This window comes from Salmo salar, chromosome 01, assembly GCF_965601325.2.
Source record: "Salmo salar chromosome 01, fSalSal1, whole genome shotgun sequence".
NCBI lineage: Eukaryota > Metazoa > Chordata > Actinopteri > Salmoniformes > Salmonidae > Salmo > Salmo salar.
In genome coordinates this window covers 91,553,721-91,569,157 of record NC_138291.1, presented here as the reverse complement: position 1 = coordinate 91,569,157, position 15,437 = coordinate 91,553,721, and the positions used below count along the sequence as shown (strand labels likewise).

The window sequence follows — 15,437 nt, the reverse complement described above, 5'->3', positions numbered from 1 at the left end:
TATTGTTTTTATTTACTTTTCTGCTCTTTTGCACACCAGTATTTCTACTTGCACATCATCATCGGCACATCTATCACTCCAGTGTTCATTTGCTAAATTGTAATATTGCCTTACCTCCTCACGCCATTTGCACACACTATAGATTTTTTTTTCTATTGTGTTATTGACTGTATGTTTGTTTATTCCATGTGTAACTCTGCGTTGTTGTTTGTGTCGCACTGCTTTGCTTTATCTTGGCAAAGTCGCAATTGTAAATGAGAACTTGTTCTCAACTAGCCTACCTGGTTAAATAAAGGTGAAATAAAAAAAAATAAAAAAATGGTTTTGCACTGACTCTATGCACACTCACTAGACTCTACCCACACTCGCACACATACTACACTGACACTCCAACACACACACACACACACACACACACACACACACACACACACACACACACACACACACACACACACACACACACACACACACACACACACACACACACAGTTTACATAGCTGCTGCTACTCTGTTTATCATTTATCCTGATTGCCTAGTCAATTTTACCTCTACCCACATGTATTACCTCAATGACTTCAACTACTCGTACCCTTCTACATTGACTCGATACAGCTACTCCTTGTATATAGCCTTGTTATTATTTTTTATTGTGTTACTATTTCCTTTTTATTTGTCTTACTTTTTAACTGCACTGTTGGGAATGGGCTCGTGAGTAAGCATTTCACTGTAAAGCCTACACATGTTATATTCTGCGCATGTGACCAATAAAATGTGATTTGCTAGGTAAATAGAAGGAAAAAATTGATTTGGCCATTCCTAAGAAGTGTCCTGCACATTTTTGATGTGGGTCATAAAGTCAATGAGGAAAATAAATTGTCATACCTCCAGAGTGGCGCAGCGGTCTAAAGCACTGCATCTCTGTGCTTGAGGTGTTACTACAGATCCCATGGTTCAAATCCACCCGTGATTGGGGGTCTCATAGGGTGGCGCACAATTCGTCCGGGTTTGGCCGGTGTAAGCCGTAATTGTATATAAGAATGTGTTCTTAACTGACTTGCCTAGTTAAATATAGGTAAAAAAATGTTTTGTTAAATACCTCCACTATCGACAGCGACTTCCAATACGTTAACATTTCAGTCATTTAGCAGACGCTTTTATCCAGAGCCACGTACAATAGTGAGACACAACAGCTTTTTGTATTCTGACGCATATGGTTAAAACGCATGGACATGATTTCAAGCTATTATGTATATCTGGGAAACATAAAGCGCATGAACAATTTGCTGGCACCGGCTGACAAGGCATCTACTATCGGTTGGACATCTGAAGGCTGAAGACTCCCCATTTCTCAATTTCTTAGTCCTGAAGTATACTACACCATTTTCCTCTTCTGTGAGCGGACAAGCGCAAATGTATCGGTAAATATGATGTGTTGTATGTGTAATATTTGGGCAAAAAAGCTGAATTTCATTATAGTAAATGTATCATTTTGTGAACTTCTGGTTTATGATTTCAGAAATATAATTGGGTTGGTCGTCATGTCATTTCCACTGATTCTGAGACCTCAAGTTTTGGGGCTCGCGACAGACGGTTTGAGCAATCTACGTAGGTTTACTTTTACGCATAACATTATTTTAATACAATACGTTTTTTAACACAATGTATAGTAAACTCATGTTTTTTACGTTTTTATTCAGAAAATATTGCAGGGAAGCTCAGCTTCATTCAGAGGGAAGGAAATGTGACTTATCTGCGGGACAAGGAGCTGGCAACGGAAGTTCCAACCGAGACAAAGTTCGAACTGTTCGACCCAAGGAACACTTTACGCACCGCCAGATTCACCTATACCTGGGACTTCGGCAACGGGTAGGACTATGTGGACTTCGCCTGTTTATCACTGAATGCATGATTTGTAGTGTTCCTTTTAGTAGTTAAGGCTATATATTTAAATATTATGTGGTTGTTTTATTTGTTATTTATTTATTTATTCAATGTTTTATTTGTTTTTTATTTATTTATTCGATGTTGTGTGATGCTGTTTTTTACTGTAAGGATTACTGTTGTTTTCTATTGTCGTGTCAGTGTTGAATGTAGTATTCCATCAGGGACCACGTTAGAAACAAGTGGAATTGCTTTAACCTGTTATCCATGGGTTGTCCTCAGTGCATAATTTTGCTCAATAAATCATCAATCAATATTCTGGTTTTGTAAGAGAGGTGCTGAAGGGATCAGAGCCGTCTGTGCACTATAACTACTCATCCTCTGGAAACTACACTCTGCGGCTGAGAGTTGGGGCCCAAGTGAACAAAACATCTACTCCACTAACTGGGGTATACACCATAGACGTTACAGTTTTGGGTAGGTAGACAGAATACACATCTTTGTTGTTCATAATTATCTGGTTTGAAATAGTAGAGTTTTTAAATATCACATTAAGTTTACCATACAGTAAGTGACACCACAACATCAATGTAGGTGTATTGCATATCTCTGATATTTTCCAGACGCCATCAGAAATATTGAGTTGAGCCCTTTGAGTTTCCAGGTTTCCAGAAACAACAGTCTGGTTGTTCATGTGGATGGAAGGTGGGTACAATTTCTCAGTAGGCCACACAATTAACACACACAACATACTAAACATGTATAACACATAAAATAATCAGCATATTTATTCTCTCTTTCCCAGTCTTCCAATGTGGGTGTGCTGTATTTATTCTCATCATCTCTCTCTCGCTCTCCCTCTCTCTAGTCCTCCCATGTGGGTCTGTTGGAGGTTCCTACAGAACTGTGTATCAGCAACCCCTACAGGCTGTCACCTGACCATGCTGTATGAGAACACCATGATACTGAACCACACCTTCACAGCTTTAGGAGTCCACTGTCTGGACATCAGCGCCCGCAACGACATCAGCAAACTGCAGACCTCCTACAACATCTTTGTGAGGAGAGATCGTAAGTCTGGTGTTATCATGTGGTCTGTGGAGATTTGGTCCACGTTAGTCACGCTAGGCAGAAGCTACAGGATAGTACAGTACAGTACATACTTTGTCCTCACTTTTTTGGGAAGGCCCAAAAAATTGTCAAAGACTCCAGTCACCCAAGTCAATCTGTAGACCTTTCTCTCTGCTACCACGGCAAGCGATACCGGAGCGCCAAGTCTAGGACCAAAAGGCAGCTTCTACCCCCAAGCCATAAGACTGCTGAACAATTAATCAAATGGCCACCCGGACTATTTACATTGACACGTCCACCCCCCTTTGTTTTTGCACTGCTGCTACTCGCTGTTTATTATCTATGTATAGTCACTTTACCCCTAACTACATGTACAAAATAACTTGAGTACATTGACTCGCTACCGGTACCCCCTGTATATGGCCTCGTTATTGTTATTTTTATTGTGTTACTTGTTATTTTTATTTTACTATTTTTATTTTATTTAGTAAATATTTTCTTAACTCTTTCTTGAACTGCATTGTTGGTTAAGGGCTTGTAAGTAAGCGTTTCACGGTAAGGTCTACACCTGTTGTATCCGGAGCATTTGACAAATACATTTTGATTTGATTTGAATACAGTATAGACTGTTTGATATAGTACAAATGATCCATCTATTAGTACAGTGTCCCTCAGCAGTTCTGGTGGCACAAGACGTTTTGATGAGAATTTAGATTTCATGGTTCATCCTGTAATCTTCAGCTGAACCGAGTGATAGTGTGTTCAGAGAAATGAAAAGACGTCAGTGGGACAGTGGCCAGGGTTGAGGAAGGCAGCTAAGGAGTTCTGGAGGAGAGCAATTTAACAGCAGGACCCACACCCCATACTGCATTTGTCTCCTGTGGTGAATTGATTTGTGCTGGATGGTATGGTTATAGAGGAGTTTCAGGAAGCTTGTGACCTAATTTTAATGCATAACGAATAGATAGTTTGAAATCAGAAGACTAAAAGAATGATGGTTTGTGTAAATAGGAACATGATTCAATGGTGCACAAAGTTAAGACAAGAGGAGACATGCTAATAATCATGTATGCATATACTCTGTAGTATGACAGTTACTAATTGGGAGTTAATTGTAATAGAAAATCAATTCTGCTTGTAGAACTTCTGACCAGTATTCAAGCTTGTCTAACTGCATCATGTAATACTGTAGAAAAACAATTCTCTCTTTGTCTTCTTATAGCCTCCATTAACCTGCTCTTCACCCTGACATGTACTGGGATTATCTTGGCAATACTCGCCTTCATCACTGTTATAGCCTGTCGCACTAAGAATGGACACAACAACAAACCACAGGTAGGAGACTGACAGAGGGACTTGTTGAAGAATGTTAGGCCCTGTTTTAGTATTTATCCCAAAAAAAGGAGGCTATTCTACAATATGTCCATATGAGGGTGAAATATACCTAACAAATTGACTAACGATCAACTCCAAAAATTGTTCGTAGCAGTCGAAAGCGCTGGCAAGCGGTGTTGTAGTACTCGAGTACAGGACTCAGTTTCGGTTCAGACTCGACTCACGATTCTCATGACTCGTGACATGACTCGGACTCGACCAGCAGCAATGATAGATAACTGTATTATCTAATCAGCCTTACAAACGTGAAACATGATAATTAAATTTAGCTTAACAAATGGTTGGACTGCAGCTTTTAGCACTACCAAAGGACTTGGACTCAAGGTTTACTGAACTCTACATCACTGCTGTCAAGTCATGGGGATTTGCACAGTGTATTTGTTCTTGTTCAGTATGAAATGACTAAGAAATATTCAGACAATGTAGCCCTACAAACACCAAAAAACACTTGTGTGTCAGTGTAAATAATTATTTTTTATTTTACAGATGTCTAAGTCAAGTAACGCCACTTACTCCAGCATGAACATGGAACTGCAGCCACAACAGGACATCCCTGATATCAGTAGTGATATCTATGTGTCCAGTTCAAAGAAAGAAGAGGTCCAACCCCTTCTACAGCACGGGACCAGATCTGTCGCCAACTCCTACCGCAGCTAGTCTTCATTTACACACATTGATTTGAGCTTTGTGTTGGACTGATTCAAGTCAAATGTTAATAGTTTGCTAAAAATGTATAGTTTGAGATTAATATATGTCACCAGTAACATTGAACTACAAATTGTCAGTGATGTAATACCGGTGTAGATTACATTCCTCTGTCTGTGTGGATTTTATACTTACACTATTTTGCCTTTGATGATCTCATCCTCAGACCCAGCCAAAAGCCTGACCTCGAAAACGAAATATCCATCCAAGGGGTTTTAGAGGATTGGATCCCACTATGATAATAGATGAGAGCTGCCAGTAACCCTGTAGGGAACTGTCCTAATGGGTATTATTACCCAGTGATTTATTTATACGCTAGATGATTGATCTGTGGGGCAGTGTTGAATCCACCGTGCCTCCATTTTGACACCCCCCCACCACTCTATAAACATTTTGGGAAGCTATAGAAATGCATTTCTTCATGTTTACATTCATTTTTGCCACATTTGTTCTATTACAGACACCTTATCGCATACCTTTAAATTATATTTCATTACTAATGTTACTGTCCCCACTAAAACAAAAAATACTTAAATACATGTAATTTTTTCCTTGAAACATTTATTTGAAATACTGTAGAGTTCCATTCATTCCTATGGAGGACTGCCCCTACTGGGGAGTGCCAATATGCCGACCGACGGCTTCAAAGCCTCTCAATGGCAAATAGATAGCATAAGCAATCCAGCTTTATACACTGCTCAAAAAAATAAAGGGAACACTAAAATAACACATCCTAGATCTGAATGAATGAAATAATCGTATTAAATACTTTTTTGTTTACATAGTTGAATGTGCTGACAACAAAATCACTCAAAAATAATCAATGGAAATCCAATTTATCAACCCATGGAGGTCTGGATTTGGAGTCACACTCAAAATTAAAGTGGAAAACCACACTACAGGCTGATCCAACTTTGATGTAATGTCCTTAAAACAAGTCAAAATGAGGCTCAGTAGTGTGTGTGGCCTCCACGTGGCTGTATGACCTCCCTACAACGCCTGGGCATGCTCCTGATGAGGTGGTGGATGGTCTCCTGAGGGATCTCCTCCCAGACCTGGACTAAAGCATCAGCCAACTCCTGGACAGTCTGTGGTGCAACGTGGCGTTGGTGGATGGAGCGAGACATGATGTCCCAGATGTGCTCAATTGGATTCAGGTCTGGGGAATGGGCAGGCCAGTCCATAGCATCAATGCCTTCCTCTTGCAGGAACTGCTGACACACTCCAGCCACATAAGGTCTAGCATTGTCTTGCATTAGGAGGAACCTAGGGCCAACCGCACCAGCATATGGTCTCACAAGGGGTCTGAGGATCTCATCTCGATACCTAATGGCAGTCAGGCTACCTCTGGCGAGCACATGGAGGGCTGTGCGGCCCCCCAAAGAAATGCCACCCTACACCATGACTGACCCACCGCCAAACCGGTCATGCTGGAGGTTGTTGCAGGCAGCAGAACGTTGTCCACGGCATCTCCAGACTCTGTCACGTCTGTCACGTGCTCAGTGTGAACCTGCTTTCATCTGTGAAGAGCACAGGGCGCCAGTGGCGAATTTGTCAATCTTGGTGTTCTCTGACAAATGCCAAACGTCCTGCACGGTGTTGGGCTGTAAGCACAACCCCCACCTGTGGACGTCGGGCCCTCATACCACCCTCATGGAGTCTGTTTTTGACCGTTTGAGCAGACACATGTACATTTGTGGCCTGCTGGAGGTCATTTTGCAGGGCTCTGGCAGTGTTCCTCCTTGCACAAAGGCGGAGGTAGCGGTCCTGCTGCTGGGTTGTTGCCCTCATACGGCCTCCTCCACGTCTCCTGATGTACTGGCCTGTCTCCTGGTAGCGCCTCCATGCTCTGGACACTACGCTGACAGACACAGCAAACCTTCTTGCCACAGCTCGCATTGATGTGCCATCCTGGATGAGCTGCACTACCTGAGCCACTTGTGTGGGTTGTAGACTCCGTCTCATGCTACCACTAGAGTGAAAGCACCGCCAGCATTCAAAAGTGACCAAAACATCAGCCAGGAAGCATAGGAACTGAGAAGTGGTCTGTGGTCACCACCTGCAGAACCACTCCTTTATTGGGGGTGTCTTGCTAATTGCCTATAATTTCCACCTGTTGTCTATTCCATTTGCAAAACAGCATGTGAAATGTATTGTCAATCAGTGTTGCTTCCTAAGTGGACAGTTTGATTTCACAGAAGTGTGATTGACTTGGAGTTACATTGTGTTGTTTAAGTGTTCCCTTTATTTTTTTGAGCAGTATATATACATTGTTGGTATTACCTAACCATACTGGCTGTCACCACAGATGATCCATTGTATTGACCAGATACTCCATTGGCCACTTTAAGAATTAAAAGAATGTCTTCAAAAATGTAAGGCAGTTGGTAGGAAAAGAGATCAGGTAAGACCATTCTAGCCAATGAGAGAGCAGATACACGTGTGAATACAGGCAGAACCAATGAGAGAGCAGATACACGTGTGATAACAGAACTCTGATATAAGGGGCTTTTTATGTCACATCCTACTAATATCAGTACAGTCATAGCAACCAAAGCGTTACAAAACCTCTATTAGATCAAATAAGCCACACGTTGAAAATAAGCCATTACATTTTTGGTTAACCAAACCCAACACTCTCTTTGACCTCCATCCAAAAAAACCTGGCTTGGTGAAAGGAAAAAAACAACAACAAAACGCCACCTGCTGGAGAAAACAGCTTTTGGGCCGAGTTATCCTTCTGCTGTCACCAAACCCACCTTTCAGTCAGGGCTACAGAGATGAAATCATGACTAATGACAATGACCTTGATTGACAGATGGCTTTAGCTTACATATTTTTTGTTGTTGCAGAAATTGTATTTTAATTTGGGTTTGGGAGTGTGACTTACCAACATCTTTAGAAAATGTTAATTTCGTTTACAAAATGTTTTTATGGAATGCCAAGAAAGTCAATGATGAAAGTAAAAATAAATCAATCGTCATTGTCAGTAAGAAGTCTTGTTATATTTACAATGTTATACACTGGTTATTGTCCCCCCAAATTGATGTATTTGTTGGTTAATCGAAATCTGTCGCCGTTATTTCTACATATTTATCTTGCTGCTCACGAATGTACCAAAGGTACCAACGTTATGTACCTGAATGGTATCTTACAATACAATCTAACTTGAGTTGTAGGCCTACTTCATGTTACAATCATTAAATAATATGAATTGTTCTTTTATGTATTTTTCTATTTGATATATATTTTTCTATATTTACCACTTTATGGTATAATGTACTCCAATTGAACAATGCAGAGACAGGATAGAAGATTAGTCAAAGTGAATGTTCGCAGTGGTGTAAAGTACTTCAGTAAAAATACTTGAAAGTACTAAGTTGTTTTTTGGGGTATCTGTACTTTACTATTTATATTTTTGACAGCTTTAACTTTTACTTCACTACAATGTACTTTTTACTCAGTACATTTTCTCTGACACCCAAAAGTACTCGTTACATTTGGAATACTCTGCAGGACAGGAAAAATGTGCAATTCATGTACTTAGGATACTAGGGGGTAACTAGCCCCCCCCCCTAAGAACAATGTATAATTGCTGACACATAAAAAGCCACGTTTGGATGAAGGTCATGCTTAGGCGAATAAACTATCAAGGGAAATAAATGGCTACAGTTTACACTTTTTTAGTTACCCTCCAGTTATTTCATGAAATGTTATTTTTAGAAAAGTGGAACTCCACCCGGTAGAATATTATGGCATACTGTTTCACACAATTGTGTTAAAATCCATTTAATCCGTTTAATTTAGAAATTCTTGTCACGACTTCCGCCGAAGTCAGCTCCTCTCCTTGTTCGGACGACGTTCGGTGATCGATGACACTGGCTTCCTAGCCATCGCCGCTCCATTTTTCATGTATACATTTGTTTTGTGTTGTTCCCTGCACACCTGGTTTTCATTCCCCAATCAATCTACATGTATTTATTCCTCTGTTCCCCATCATGTCTTTGTGTAAGATTGTTTGTGTTACGTGTTTGTTGTTGACGCGCCAGACTGGTTTGTTTTTTCCCGTGGTATTTCACGAAGATGTTCATTGTTAAACATAATTTTTGTGATTGTTTTGCACTTTTGCCTCAATAAAGTGTGCGCCTGTTCACAAATCTCTGCTCTCCTGCACCTGACTTCGCTACCAGTACACACACGCCTGACGGAATCTTACACCAACCATGGAGTCAGCAGGAGCAGGTACCCCGGTGAGAGGAGTCGTGGAACGCGTCCAGGAACACGCGGCAATGCTGCATCATCTCGGTGCCATGATGGATCGCGTTGTCCAGACCATGGACCACTGGGAGAGACAGGAAGTCTCTCCAGCGCCTCGACCAGCGCAACCGGGGTTACCTCTACCCGTCCGGATCCAGCTCCAGTGGGATACGTATCTCCCTTCCCAAGGAGTATGATGGGACGGCCGCACAGTGCCAGGGGTTCCTTTTACAACTGGACCTATACCTGGCCACCGTTCACCCAGCTCCCCCAGGAAGGGAGAGAGTATCCGCCCTCATCTCATGTCTCTCGGGGAGAGCTCTGGAGTGGGCAAACGCCGTGTGGGGAGAGGAAGACGCGGCGTTGGACCACTTCGAGGAGTTCACCCGCTGCTTCCGGGCCGTCTTTGACCATCCGCCTGAAGGTAGAGTGGCGGGGGAACGACTCTTCCATTTGAGGCAGGGGACGAGGAGCGCACAGGATTTCGTGCTGGAGTTCCGGACCTTGGCCACCAGAGCAGGATGGAACAACAGGGCCCTCATCGACCACTATCAATGCAGCCTACGTGAGGACGTCCGACGGGAGTTGGCCTGCAGGGATGCCACCATCACCTTTGACCAACTGGTGGAGCTGTCCATCTGGTTGGATAACCTGCTGGTCATCCGTGGACATCCTGTGGGGGCTCTGTCGGTTCCATCTGCCAGCACTCCCGCTCCGGTGCCCATGGAGTTGGGAGGGGCTGCGCGTAGGGAGGCTGGAAGAGGGGCCTTCAAGTGCACCATCTGTGGCCGCAGAGGGCACACTGCTGGTCGGTGCCGGGTTGGTCCCTCTGGGAGTTGAGGCAGCAGGCAGGGCACTCTGGCATCACCCCAGGTGAGTCTGCACCACTCTCATCCAGAGTCCTCTGTTGTCCACCTGTTTGTACCTGTTTGTTTCCCTGAGTTCTACCTGCATTCCCAGCATAAGGTGCTCGTCGATTCAGGCGCAGCTGGGAATTTGATCGACAGAGCGTTAGCTCTTAGTTTAGGGATCCCCATTATTCCTGTGGATAGACCTTTCCCGGTTCACGCTCTGGATAGTCGACCATTAGGGCCCGGGCTAATCAGGGAAGCCACCATTTCCCTGGCCATGGAGATGCAGGGGGGTCACGAGGAGAGAATCAGTCTCTTTCTCATTGACTCTCCTGCATTTCCCGTGGTACTAGGCCTTCCCTGGTTGGCTCGTCATAACCCCACCATTTCCTGGCAACAGAGGGCTCTCATGGGGTGGTCACGAGAGTGCTCGGGGAGGTGTGTAGGGGTTTCTGTTGGTGCTATCACGGTGGAAAGTCCAGACCAGGTCTCCACTGTCCGCATTCCCCCAGAATATGCCGATTTGGCTATCGCCTTCTGTAAAAAGAAGGCGACTCAATTACCACCCCATCGACGGGGGGATTGTGTGATAAATCTCCTGGTAGACGCTGCACTTCCCAGGAGTCACGTGTATCCCCTGTCGCAAGCGGAGATGGTGGCTATGGAGACATATGCCTCCGAATCCCTGTGTCAGGGGTACATTCGGTCCTCCACTTCACCCGCCTCCTCGAGTTTCTTTTTTGTGAAGAAGAAGGATGGAGGTCTGCGCCCGTGCATTGACTATAGAGGTCTCAATCAAATCACGGTGAGGTACAGTTACCCTCTACCTCTTATCGCCACAGCGATTGAGTCAATGCACGGGGCGCGCTTCTTCACTAAACTGGATCTCAGGAGTGCGTACAATTTGGTGCGTATCCGGGAGGGAGACGAGTGGAAGACGGCGTTTAGTACCACCTCAGGGCATTATGAGTACCTCGTCATGCCGTACGGGTTGATGAATGCTCCATCAGTCTTCCAATCCTTCGTAGACAAGATTTTCAGGGACCTGCACGGGCAGGGTGTAGTGGTGTATATCGATGACATTCTGATATACTCCGCTACATGCATCAAGCATGTGTCCTTGGTGCGCAAGGTACTTGGACGACTGTTGGAGCATGACCTGTACGTCAAGGCTGAGAAATGCCTGTTCTTTCAGAAGGCCGTCTCCTTCCTAGGGTATTGCATTTCCACATCAGGGGTGGAGATGGAGAGTGACCGCATAGCAGCCGTGCGTAATTGGCCGACTCCCACCACGGTAAAGGAGGTGCAGAGATTTTTAGGGTTTGCCAATTATTACCGGAGATTTATCCAGGGTTTTGGCCAGGTGGTTGCTCCCATTACCTCACTGCTGAAGGGGGGTCCTATACGTCTGCAGTGGTCAGTTGAGGCAGACAGGGCTTTTGGGCACCTAAGTGCTTTGTTTACCTCGGCTCCCGTGCTGGCACATCCGGATCCCTCTTTGGCATTCATAGTTGAGGTGGACGCGTCCGAGGCTGGGATCAGAGCCGTGCTCTCTCAGCGCTCGGGCACGCAACCGAAGCTCCGCCCCTGTGCTTTCTTCTCGAAGAAGCTCAGCCCGGCGGAGCGGAACTATGATGTGGGGGACCGGGAGCTGTTGGCTGTGGTTAAGGCTTTGAAGGCGTGGAGACATTGGCTTAAGGGGGCTAAACACCCTTTCCTCATCTGGACTGATCACCGCAACCTGGAGTACATCCAGGCAGCGAGGAGACTGAATCCTCGTCAGGCAAGGTGGGCCATGTTCTTTACCCGTTTTGTGTTTAGCCTGTCCTACAGACCAGGTTCCCAGAATGTGAAGGCAGACACACGGTCCCGGCTGTATGACACAAAGGAGCGGCCCATGGATCAGACTCCCATTTTCCCGGCCTCCTGCCTGGTAGCGCCGGTCGTGTAGGAGCTGGACATTTGACAATGGCCATCAAAAGTAAACTTACTCCCTATGATCTAAACATTAACCATAAATATGAAAGACATTTCCTAATTCATCCCTAGAGTTACTTAGTTGTTCACAGAAGCGATCCCTAGAATGACTTCGTTGTTCACAGAAGTGATGAAAGGCGTCATTCACAGGGGGTCCGGTAATTTCTCCTTGTGTGGCTTTATCGTGTGGTCATATTCAGTACTTGAGCTCATAACTGAGATGCAAGCAGCTTATGTAGCTTACATCAAACAAGGGTCTTGATAATATTTACTGAACAAAAATATAAACTCAACCTGCAACAATTTCTAAGATTTGTTACAGTTCATCTAAGGAAAATCTGTCATTTTTAAATGATTTTTATTTAACTAGGCAAGTCAGTTAAGAACAAATTCTTATTTACAATGACAGCCTACGGCGGCCAAACCCGGACGATGCTGGGCCAATTGTGCGCCACCATATTGGACTCCTAATCATGGCCGGATTTGATGCACCCTGGATTCAAACCACGGACTGCAGTGACGCCTCTTGCACTGAGATGCAGTGCCTGTGCCACTCGGGAGCCAAATTCAATTGAAATAAATTCTTCAGGCCCAAATCTGTGGGTTTCACATGACTGGGAATAGCGATATGCATCTGTTGGTTACAGATACATTTAAAAAAAGGTAGGGACGTGGATCAGAGAACCAGTCAGCACCTGGTGTGACCACCATTTGTCTCATGCAGCGCGACACATCTCCTTTGCATAGAGTTGATCAAGCTGTTGATTGTGGCCTGTGGAATGTTATCCCACTCCTTTTCAATGGCTGTGCGAATTTGCTGGATATCGGTGGGAAATGGAACACGCTGTCATATACATCGACCCAGAGCATCCCAAACATGCTCAATGGGTGACATGTCTGGTGAGTATACAGGCCATGGAAGAACTGGGGCATTTTCAGCTTCCAGGAATTGTGTACAGATCCTTGCAACATGGGGCTATACATTATCATGCGGAAACATGAGCTGATTGCGGCGGATGAATGGCATGACAATGGGCCTTAGGATTTCATCATGGAATCTCTGTGAATTCAAATTGACATTAATAAAATGCAATTGTGTTCGTTGTCTGTAGCTTGCTTGCCCATACCACAACACAACCACCACTGTGGGGCACCCTGTTCTCAACATTGACGTCAGCAAACCGCTCACCCACACTGCGCCATAAAGGTGGTCTGCAAATTCTCTAAAATGACGTTGCGGGCAGCTTATTGTAGAGAAATTTACATTAAATTATCTGGCATCAGCTCTGTTGGACATTCCTGCAGTCAGCATATCAATTGCAAGCTCCATGTCCTCGTCTGTCCTCAGTTGCAACATTCAGTTCCAAACAGCCTTAGGCAGCAATATCAGCACAAGAAATGTTTGTTGAGAGCTTCATGAAATGGGATACCATGGCCGAGCAGCCGCACGCAAGCCTATGATCACCATGTGCAATGCCAAGAGTTGGCTGGAGTGATGTAAAGTTTGCCGCCATTGGACTCTGGAGCAGTGGAAACACGTTCTCTGGAGATATGAATCACGCATCACCATGGCAGTCCGACAGACAAATCTGGCAGTCCGACAGACGAATCTGGGTTTGACGGATAACAGGAGAACACTACCTGCCCGAATATATATATATGTTGCCATAAAGTTGGAAGTACAGAATCGTCTAGAACGCTACCTGCCCGAAAAAATAAATAAATAATCTATATATAAAGTTGGAAGCACAGAATCGTCTAGAACGCTACCTACCCGAATAAATAAATAAATTATATATATATATATATATATATATATATATATATATATATATATATACTGCTCAAAAAAATAAAGGGAACACTTAAACAACACATCCTAGATCTGAATGAAAGAAATAATCTTATTAAATACTTTTTTCTTTACATAGTTGAATGTGCTGACAACAAAATCACACAAAAATAATCAATGGAAATCCAATTTATCAACCCATGGAGGTCTGGATTTGGAGTCACACTCAAAATTAAAGTGGAAAACCACACTACAGGCTGATCCAACTTTGATGTAATGTCCTTAAAACAAGTCAAAATGAGGCTCAGTAGTGTGTGTGGCCTCCACGTGCCTGTATGACCTCCCTACAATGCCTGGGCATGCTCCTGATGAGGTGGCGGATGGTCTCCTGAGGGATCACCTCCCAGACCTGGACTAAAGCATCCGACAACTCCTGGACAGTCTGTGGTGCAACGTGGCGTTGGTGGATGGAGCGAGACATGATGTCCCAGATGTGCTCAATTGGATTCAGGTCTGGGGAATGGGCAGGCCAGTCCATAGCATCAATGCCTTCCTCTTGCAGGAACTGCTGACACACTCCAGCCACATGAGGTCTAGCATTGTCTTGCATTAGGAGGAACCCAGGGCCAACCGCACCAGCATATGGTCTCACAAGGGGTCTGAGGATCTCATCTCGGTACCTAATGGCAGTCAGGCTACCTCTGGCGAGCACATGGAGGGCTGTGCGGCCCCCCAAAGAAATGCCACCCCACACCATGACTGACCCACCGCCAAACCGGTCATGCTGGAGGATGTTGCAGGCAGCAGAACGTTCTCCACGGCATCTCCAGACTCTGTCACGTCTGTCACATGTGCTCAGTGTGAACCTGCTTTCATCTGTGAAGAGCACGGGGCGCCAGTGGCGAATTTGCTAATCTTGGTGTTCTGTGGCAAATGCCAAACGTCCTGCACGGTGTTGGGCTGTAAGCACAACCCCCACCTGTGGACGTCGGGCCCTCATACCACCCTCATGGAGTCTGTTTCTGACCGTTTGAGCAGACACATGCACATTTGTGGCCTGCTGGAGGTCATTTTGCAGGGCTCTGGCAGTGCTTCTCCCGCTCCTCCTTGCACAAAGGCGGAGGTAGCGGTCCTGCTGCTGGGTTGTTGCCCTCCTACGGCCTCCTCCACGTCTCCTGATGTACTGGCCTGTCTCCTGGTAGCGCCTCCATGCTCTGGACACTACGCTGACAGACACAGCAAACCTTCTTGCCACAGCTCGCATTGATGTGCCATCCTGGATGAGCTGCACTACCTGAGCCACTTGTGTGGGTTGTAGACTCCGTCTCATGCTACGACTAGAGTGAAAGCACCGCCAGCATTCAAAAGTGACCAAAACATCAGCCAGGAAGCATAGGAACTGAGAAGTGGTCTGTGGTCCCCACCTGCAGAACCACTCCTTTATTGGGGGTGTCTTGCTAATTGCCTATTATTTCCACCTGTTGTCTATTACATTTGCACAACA

General features: G+C 44.8%; 1 protein-coding gene across 1 annotated transcript; it reads left to right on the top strand.

Annotated features, from left to right (window-relative positions):
- Positions 1-470: 470 nt before the first annotated feature.
- LOC106610061 (transmembrane protein 130) lies at positions 471-9,099 on the top strand. Its single transcript, XM_014209196.3, has 8 exons — positions 471-1,422; positions 1,521-1,609; positions 1,702-1,870; positions 2,217-2,362; positions 2,509-2,590; positions 2,754-2,956; positions 4,179-4,291; positions 4,838-9,099. Exons 1-8 carry the CDS (start codon positions 1,415-1,417, stop codon positions 5,006-5,008), a joined length of 981 nt encoding a protein of 326 aa, XP_014064671.1. The 5' UTR covers positions 471-1,414; the 3' UTR covers positions 5,009-9,099.
- The last annotated feature ends 6,338 nt before the right edge of the window (positions 9,100-15,437 follow it).

Coding starts and splice junctions, on each gene's coding strand:
- LOC106610061 (XM_014209196.3), top strand. Junction 1,610..1,701: donor AGACGGTTTGAGCAATCTAC/GTAGGTTTACTT, acceptor GTTTTTATTCAG/AAAATATTGCAGGGAAGCTC. Junction 2,957..4,178: donor CATCTTTGTGAGGAGAGATC/GTAAGTCTGGTG, acceptor GTCTTCTTATAG/CCTCCATTAACCTGCTCTTC.